We start from the raw sequence: 9,367 nt of genomic DNA, 5'->3' as shown, positions 1-9,367 counted from the left end.
GAAGAAAAGAAAATTTTTTAAAGAGAAAAGAAAAGAGAAAGGAAAAAAAAGTAGAGAAAACGTCTTTCACGATTATGTCTTAAAAAGCAGATTACGTTCTCTCGATCAAAGCGTTGAATAAAAATTCTACTGGAAATTTCGTTCTTTCTCACGAAATAACTCAAGAAGCTATCGAAAGCTTTGGCCGAAAGCGAACCGAAGCGAAAATAATCGTCGACGCGTGCCAATGCCTTCTTCTTTTGATCGGTATCTGGAAATTCTTTGAAACTCGTATTGAGTGAAAAAAGAAAAGACGTTAACGTAAAGAAGAATTTGACAAAATAAATATTCCACGTTTTTTAATAAATAAAAATAAGTATAAATAAATAAATAAAAAGCAATATTCGCGATCTATTTTATGTTTATAAAATTATCAATATATTGATATATTTAATTGTTTTGTTATAAATAAACGATTAATATTTACGATAAACTGTATATTCGTGAATTTTTAAATCATTCAAAAAAAAAAAATATATATATCTAAAATTATAATATAAACAATTCATCGTTTTTATATTATATATAACTTTTTTATTTATCAGAATGATTTCGTCGATGTTATTGATATTAGAATTTAGAAAAGTTATGCTTAAATGATTGTCTTTATAAAATATCATACTTATTAATCAATATACGTTAATTTTTTGTGATTTTATTCAAACGTTTCTTTATTATTATTATTTTATATTTATTCTTAATTATTTTTTATTTATTCTTTATTGCTTTTTAATACAAATTCGACCATTTTTATATATCAATTAACAATGATGAATATTTAATTTTACATAACTTTCATTTTAAACAAACGAAACTTTGCGATCAATTCAATAAAACAATTGAAAATTAATAAAGATATAAACAAGATAAAATAAGAGATAATCGGGGAAATAAAATTTTTGACACACGTGTTAACAAATATGTATTAAATGTTAGTAAATACATTTGATTAGGAACAATAGTGCTGTCTTCTAATAATCCAGGATCATTTTCCACGGTCAGAGAGATATATACAATATACATAGTGTCGACATTTAGGAACGCGAGCCAAACGTAACTGCTTATACGATAATCACTCGAGTATGCATTCCACAAAGTGTATGTATATGCTAACAAGGTCAACATTGTTGCAAAATGCCACATTCTGATTCTCTCTGTCTCATTTTCTCTCTCTCTCTCTCTCTCTCTCTCTCTCTCTCTCTTTCTCTCTCTCTCTTTCTCTTTCTCTTGTCTCAAATTTTCTCAAATTATATATCTATACATAGTTAATTTAATGTTATTTTATATATAATTTTATTTATTTTAATATATATAATAATAATATAAAGAATAATATAATTCCTTATTTGTTATTAGATATATAGATAATAAATAGATAGATGTTAATATTAATAATTGATTAATTAATATATTAATTAATTAATCTAACTTTCCATTTGTCTGAAAAAATTAATTAATGTATAATATATAGCATACATAAAAAACATATTGAAACTTTGTAATTCTTTTAAAAAATAAAACAATTAATAATGTTACTTTATTATAAATATATATATATATATATATATATATATATACACATAAATTTGAATCAAAAAAATTAATTAAAATCTAAGTATGATTAAATGAATTAAAATGTCTTTTTCTTTTTTTTTTTTCTCTTTCTTTCAATCTGTACAAGACACATCGGTCTATCGAGATCAAACGTATCACGTAACTAACTTTCTTCTACAAACACGTTGTATGCATTCGCAGGAATTATGCTGCAGTAAAGGGAAAAATCGATGGTACTAATTCATTCGCGCTTTCCTAACCAGCTGTGCACTACTGCGACGTCGAAGTTATTATCCCCTTTCGATGAAATATCGTCACTGACAATGTTACACGCCTCTAATGCCTAATGAAGATTATAGATGCACAGGGCTCATTCTCTTCTCAAATTATTGATCATGATCTTGCTGTTATAAACCCTCTTTCACTTTTATATTTGCAAAATTTAGTTGCAAATATAGTTTGCAAAATCATAGCTGCAAATATTTGTCGATAAAAGTGAAAATAAAATAATTTTATTAATGAAAAATTATATATATATTATTTCTTATAATGGTTATAATTGTTTATAATTATTTCAAAAATTATATTAAATTATATTATTCATCAAGCGATTTTTTTTTTTTTAATTATTAGTCACATTTAATGATAAGTGCTTGTATAAAAAATAATAATAGTTATTATTATTATAATTACATTGATTTAGAAAAAAAATCTTCAATATTTTAATAATAAGATTTTAATATATTGAATTATAAACTCTATAGGGTGAGTCAATTTATTTCAAGTTACGAGTTGATATATCATTTTTTGATATAAAAACATAGTTGCAATTTAAAATAAAAAAAAAAAAAAAATAAAAAAAAAATAAAAAAAAAACAGAAGAAAACAAGAAATGTGATGTCAATTTGTTTATAATTATTTGATTAACTATTTCTTGATATCTTTCATAGAGAAAATATTGATTTTATAATATTTAATATTTTTAATTACTATTACATTTGATTTATGTTTCATTTTTATTTCAAAGGATTATATATAATGGATTGCTGCTGCTTTACGCTGCTGATACATTGCACGATATCGTAAACGTGACTGCCAGTAAGGATTGGGACAATTCCTGTTATAAATTGACGAAGAATATTTTTGGAGAATTCGTTGGTGCTTTATATGTTCAGCAATACAGTTCAGAATATTTGGAGACCTTAGGGAATAGAGTAAGATCGTTTATTCGATTTCTATTATATTTTCATTCTCCTCTCAATCTTAATTAAAACTAATGGAGAATTTCAAATGCTATTTCTGTCGAATATAAACTTGATTATATTAAACTCGAATGTAATCCTTTAAAATGACTGTTTGATGCATTAGAATATATATATATATATATATATATATATATATATATATATATAAGGCTAATTTAATTATTATAGTTTTAAATTAACTTTTCTTAATTTTAATAATTTTAGATTTAATCTTAATGCATCTCTCATTATCTTTGGTTTAATTCGTATATAAAAATATTTTAAACATCTTATCTCTGATTATTAATTAAACAATGTAATTTATTTCAAGTAAAAATGAATGAATTATTTAGAATAATTCAAATTAAACTCATTAACAATTCTTTTTTATTATAAATAACTTCTAATATTTAATTAGATTTTAACTTTACTTTAACTGTAACCTTTTTTCTTTTTTTCTTTCTTCTTTAAATCTTAACTCCACTTAAATTATAACTTTTGTTCCAAATAATTTCTAATTCTAATAATAATAAAAAAAAAAAAAAAAAAAAAAAAAAAAAAAAATAGAAGTACATAAAAAATATTATCACTTGAATTTTTAAAAAGCTTAAAATTGTAATTGTCCTTATCTCTTAATCATTATAAATTAATCAGAATGTTAATGAATTTTGTTTCATGGATTCGATAGGTTGGTGGATTATTTGAAAGGGTTAAGGAAACTGTCGCAGAACGAATTTTAGTAAAATCTTGGCTCGATGAAGAAACGAGAACGCAGGCATTACTTAAACTTAGAACGTTGCAAGGAAGATTTCACGTGTGGCCTGGTTTTAACAACGACACATTATTGGCTCATGATATGGCCGAGGTAAGGATCATGTTATTTTTAAATGATCCTTTTTATTTCACGTTCGAATGACATTTAATTATTTTTTCTTTTTTCCTTTTTTTCTCTCTCTTTTTTTTTCCTTCCTTCTTTTTTTTCTCTCTCTCTCTTACTTCAGGTTGTGATCGATCCTGACAACTTTTTCTTTACGGTACTACGAAGATTCAAACAAATTCGTACCGTTGACGATAAAGTTTTACGAAGAAATGTCACTGAAAAGTAAGACAATTTTTATTTATTAATAATTAATTTATATATATCTCTATGTTCTGTTGTTAATCGAGCTTTAGTTTGTATGCTAAAACTAAATCTGTCAGAACTAAATCTAAGCTCTAAATATAATTAATATAGTAGATACTTCACACTGTGTATATATATATATATATATATATATATATATATATATATATATATATTTATAATATATTAATACTTTAAGAGAGATTCTCTTTTTTATATTCTATATTTAGATATAAATTAGATGTCCAAAATAAAAATAAGTAAATGATGTAAAATTTTCACAGACGCCGTCATCCTTATACAGTGAATGCTTATTACGAATCGTCAACGAATACGATTGGTAAGTCGTTCAAAAAATTAAATACTACAAAAGAGAGAATTTATTAAAAAAAAAAAAAAAAAAAAAAAATTCAATTTTCTTCATGTGTTTAATCAAATATTTTATTTTATACCTAAATAAACACAACGATAGATCCATTCAAATAATTATGTTATCTAAATTTTAATTCAATGATATAATATCTCATTGACTAATAGAGGGATATTAAAATGTTTAATAAAAAATATTCATATTTTTTACTTGTTTAGATATAAAATATTAAAAATTTTTATCACTATTATCGCTATATTAATCGATTTAAAAAACAAAAAAAGGAAAAGAAAAAAAAAAGAAGGATCTATTATAAAATGTCGATTTTATTTTTGTTTATTCAAGGAATACCTTTGGCCATGATGACTTCCTGGGCATGGTCTTGGGATGGTGGTCCAGCTTATGCTGTTCACGCAACTCTTGGATCAGTAGTCGCCCATGAAATACTTCATGCCTTCGATCTCCATCGTCGTCGCTTACCTCTCGATCCTGATCTAAACGTCGATCAATGGTTATGGATCACCACAGAATCTTGGAAACGGCTCGAGGCTAGAATCGAGTGTGTTGCTAAGCTTTATGCAAGAAGTTTTTGGCGGAAAGTTCAGTTTTATGGAAACGATGTTGCCGTTCAGGTATCGATGTTTTACAGTTTTCTTTGTTTTATGTAAAATAGGAAACTGAATATAGGCACTAGAATTTTTTTCCAATATGAATATAATATTATATGGATCACATGTTACATTTAAAATTTGTCCATTCTTTTTTATTTTTAGTAATACAATTCAGTAGATTATGTTAAAATAAATAAATAATAAAATAATAAATAATAAATAATAAAAATTGTATGAACAATTTTTTAAAATGTAAAAAGTTAATATTATTATACAATCATAAGATAGAATTATTATTTATGTTACACACTATATATACATATATATATACACTTATTATTTTTATTTATAATATTTTTTTATAATATTTTTATTTATAATAAAAAATATTATTAATTATTATTAATATTTAATAAATATATACATATATATATATATGTATATAATATGTTAATATTTATGTATTTTTGCATTAGCTAGCAATCGCATAAATAAAAATAGAGAAAAAAATTTGTTTTTTTCTTTTTTTCTAGTTTGATTGGAATGTAACGAGGAATGAAAATGTTGCTGATATAGGGGCCTTGCAAATATCTCATAAAACTTGGCATTCATTAACCAACGGAAAAGATCGAAGTCTTCCTGGCTTGGAAGGACTTCGATCTAGCCAACTTTTTTTCATAAGCGCCGCCCAGGTTCGTTGATTGATATTAAAAAAAAATTAGAAAGTTGAAATTTATATGAATCCTGTTTTTTTTTTTTTACAGACTTATTGTTCTAACATGACTGCCGAGGCCTATATCCTCTCTGTTGAACTTGATTATCATACTCCTCAACCTGAAAGGTACTTTCTATTTTTCTTTTTTTTTTCAGACAGAGTTATCACTAAAATATATCGATTACAGTATTTTTTTATTTATTTATTTAAATGTAGAATATTACAGATTTCAATTTGACAACTTATTCTATACTGATCTAATATTCTATAATATAATATAATATTATGATTTAAATATTAATTAAAAAAAAAAAAAAAAAAAAAAAAGTAATATCCACATATTGTCATATAATTTTTATTCAAGCACAAGAGAAATATTAGTTTACAAAAAAAAAAAAGGAAAAAATAACTCGTTAAATATTCGATTAATTAAATTTATTATTTCATTAATATTAATTTATTTTATAATATTATTTTCAGGGTCAATGGTATAATGATGAACTCACAAGCATTTGCGGATGCATTTCGTTGTCCGATTGGATCTAAAATGAATCCTGTGAGTAAATGCACTACTTGGTGACAATAGGGCAATGAGAACGGTCGGACACCATGATAATTATGAGATTATGTCAGCTGTATGGACTCGGCTCAACGAAGCGCGCCTTTTTTTTTCGAGAGAGACTCACGTCGTTTGGTATAAGAATTTAAAAAAAAAAAAAGAAAAAAGAAAAGAAACGAATCACAAGACAAAAAAAAGATAAGAAAACAAAAGCTTTTGAGGAGAAAAGCTTTTTTTTTTGACGAAACGTAGTTTGTCTTTTTTTTTTTTTTTTTTTTTTGATACTTTTGAGAATCGTCAAAAATTGTTTCTTCGTTGAAATCCATCGATTCAGGGTGAGTATTGTTTCCATTATGTAACATTAAACAATTAATTGACAAAAGTGATGATAATAATAATAATAATAATAATAATAATAATAATAATAATAATAATAATAATAATAATAATAATAATAATAATAATAATAATAATGATGATGATGATGATGATAATAATAATAAGAATAAGGATTAAATAATAAAAATAAAATTTTTAATTATTTAAAATCAATTTCGAGTATCATACGTATTATAATCGTGCTTTAATTGTGTTCCAACTTCGAATATTCTTATTTTTAAATTTCCCGCTAAAATGTTGTGCTTTCTTCTTATATGAATTTAATATCTAACTCCTTTAAATGGAATTATAATCTGACAAATATTATACACATATTTTAATTGTTTCAGCCGATAAGCATAAAAGAGAATATTCTTTGATGAAATTCTCAAAGATCGATGGAACGATCGATACGATGGATCGATAAGCTTATTTAGTATGTAACAAACGGCAATACATTTTTTGTCGTATTAAAGGCTGTTTTAAAATGCCATCGATGTTATTTCTCTATTTAAGGCGCTTTAGGATTTTAGGTTATAATAGTGAAAGCAATAAAATTTAATGATGATAAGAGAGGTATGAAATAAAAAAACGTGAAAAAGAGAAAGAGAAAAAGAAAAAGAGAGAAAGAGAGAGAAAGAAAGAGGAAGGAGATGACAGTATGTATCTACAAAAAGGAAAGTGTGTATGTGTATATATTGTTAACGCGCAAGAAAAGATGACAAAATTTAGAAGCTAATTTGTTTGTTCAGATTGCAATTTTGTAGGTATGAAAGAATGATCATTCTAATTGGGAATCAACAAATTCAATTAGAAAATAATCTAAGCCATATTAAGTATAATTGAGAAAATAGTTGCGTAAGACAATGTTTTCCAAGCTTATAATTATAATTCCGTAAGAATTATATTTTACGTAAAATATAATGATAATTATTATATAAAAATTATATTATATATACAACAAGATTTATTTTAAAAGGATTATATTTTATAAAATATAATTTAAAGTCAGATAATCTCGATGAAATTTTATTTAGAATTAAAAAATTTGTATATATTTATTAATAATTTGATATTATCAATAATCCATTATAATTATATTCTAATAGTTTGGAAAACACTGACATGTAAAGAGTCAAGCATTTTCGTTTGCGCAAAAGCAATTGCTACAAATGAATTCTTGAGAGATTTTAAAAGTGATCGTATATCATTAATGCCGTCGACAAGTTATCCTCAGATATAATTATTTCATGTTTAATCATAGATTTGAAGACCATAGATCTGTTAGGTATGATATTATAAGGGAATTATAAGTAATTTAATTCTTTTCTAGCACCGATTGTCTTCGTTTTCATTAGTCCACAATCAATTGTGTAAATAATACGTACTGTGTAAAGCATTAAAATATTTACTTCTTGATTTATATATTTATTATAGTTAAGAAAACATTTTATGATAGTTGTAAACATTTTATGATATCTCATGATAATGAACTTAGAGGTGCACAATCTTACAAAAAAAAAAAAAAAGAAAAAAGAAAAAAAAAGAAAAAAAAAACGATTAAATCATTTTGAAATAATTTGAAAGAAAATGAAAAAGCTATTAAAGTTATCTAATGATAAAATATTCGTTCGATTATTATGAATCTACAATATAGAAAGGCATCAAATTATTTGAATCCTTCGAAGAAAACATATGGAATTTTTTTTTCAAAGAAAATCATCAATACAGAAATTATCAAAAGTATTTTCCATAATACATGGATAATTAATTCATTTTTTATCTATTATCTTTTATACATGCTTATTTACACGTATCTAACAATAAAATCTGTAGAATAATTAGAATCTTTATTAAAACTGTCTATCTCAAAAGAATATATAAATTTATACTATCATACTTTATATATATATATATATATATATATATATATATATATATATATAATATGTATATTAAGAGGGGAAAAAAAAACAGGATTAGGCTTCTTAACAATAATATTTCTTGAGCACTTGGTGCATAGATAAAAACAAAATAAATAATAAGTCGTACACTTTCATAAGCAAAAAAAAATATAGAATTCAATAAGATGTTACACGTCATATTATTAAAATACTTAATCGATTATCTGAAAGATGGTGTACCTCTACGTTCATAAATAATCAATCAATCAATCAATCAATCATTATAGCTATTGTGAAATTGATCATGCTTTTATGTTCTTGGCTCATTAGATTATGCGATTGCTGATATAATAATAAAAGATTCATTTAAATCGTGTGGGCAGGTAAATAAAAATTTATCTTTCGAGATAAGACAGAGAGAGAGAGGGAGAGAGAGTGCGAGAGAAAGAGAGAGAGAGTGCGAGAGAAAGAGAGAGAGAATATTCCTTCGATAATTTTTTCTGCCAGAATTCAAATTAGAAATGAAAAAGAAGCGAAGCTCGTATATTATCTTGAAATAATCGTGTCTTTGCGACTTTTTGGCGCTTTGACGCAAGAATCGCGATCTGTGATATTCTTAAGCATTCCTTATTAAATAAATTCGACGGTCCGATCGTCGTGCGACGAGTTCAGGAATGAATTTCAAAAAAAAAAAAAAGAAAAAAAGAAATAAAATCAATTAAAAAGAATAAAAAAGAAATTATATATATATATATATATATAAATATATATAAATAGGAGACACATTAGTATTTCGATCGTCTTTAAACATACGTAGAACTCGTTTTCGTGCACGGGATTCGGCCCACACTTCAAACATAACCTTCAAAT

At 24.4% G+C, this 9,367-nt stretch overlaps 1 protein-coding gene across 1 annotated transcript in view; it reads left to right on the top strand.

Annotated features, from left to right (window-relative positions):
• LOC124427944 (neprilysin-like) overlaps positions 1 to 8,012 on the top strand; it is a gene marked incomplete at its 5' end in the record, with an annotated part of 77,571 nt that extends 69,559 nt beyond the window's left edge. Inside the window, 9 exon segments of the mRNA XM_046971415.1 lie at positions 2,621 to 2,807; positions 3,526 to 3,702; positions 3,839 to 3,939; positions 4,245 to 4,300; positions 4,676 to 4,962; positions 5,475 to 5,633; positions 5,706 to 5,782; positions 6,137 to 6,550; positions 6,944 to 8,012. Coding sequence (XP_046827371.1) covers positions 2,621 to 2,807; positions 3,526 to 3,702; positions 3,839 to 3,939; positions 4,245 to 4,300; positions 4,676 to 4,962; positions 5,475 to 5,633; positions 5,706 to 5,782; positions 6,137 to 6,236 — 1,144 coding nt within the window.
• Positions 8,013 to 9,367: the final 1,355 nt, after the last annotated feature.

The sequence above is a fragment of the Vespa crabro genome, chromosome 11 (assembly GCF_910589235.1).
Source record: "Vespa crabro chromosome 11, iyVesCrab1.2, whole genome shotgun sequence".
NCBI lineage: Eukaryota > Metazoa > Arthropoda > Insecta > Hymenoptera > Vespidae > Vespa > Vespa crabro.
Note: the sequence above shows the minus strand (reverse complement) of the source record. Positions and strands in the feature narration are given on the sequence as shown.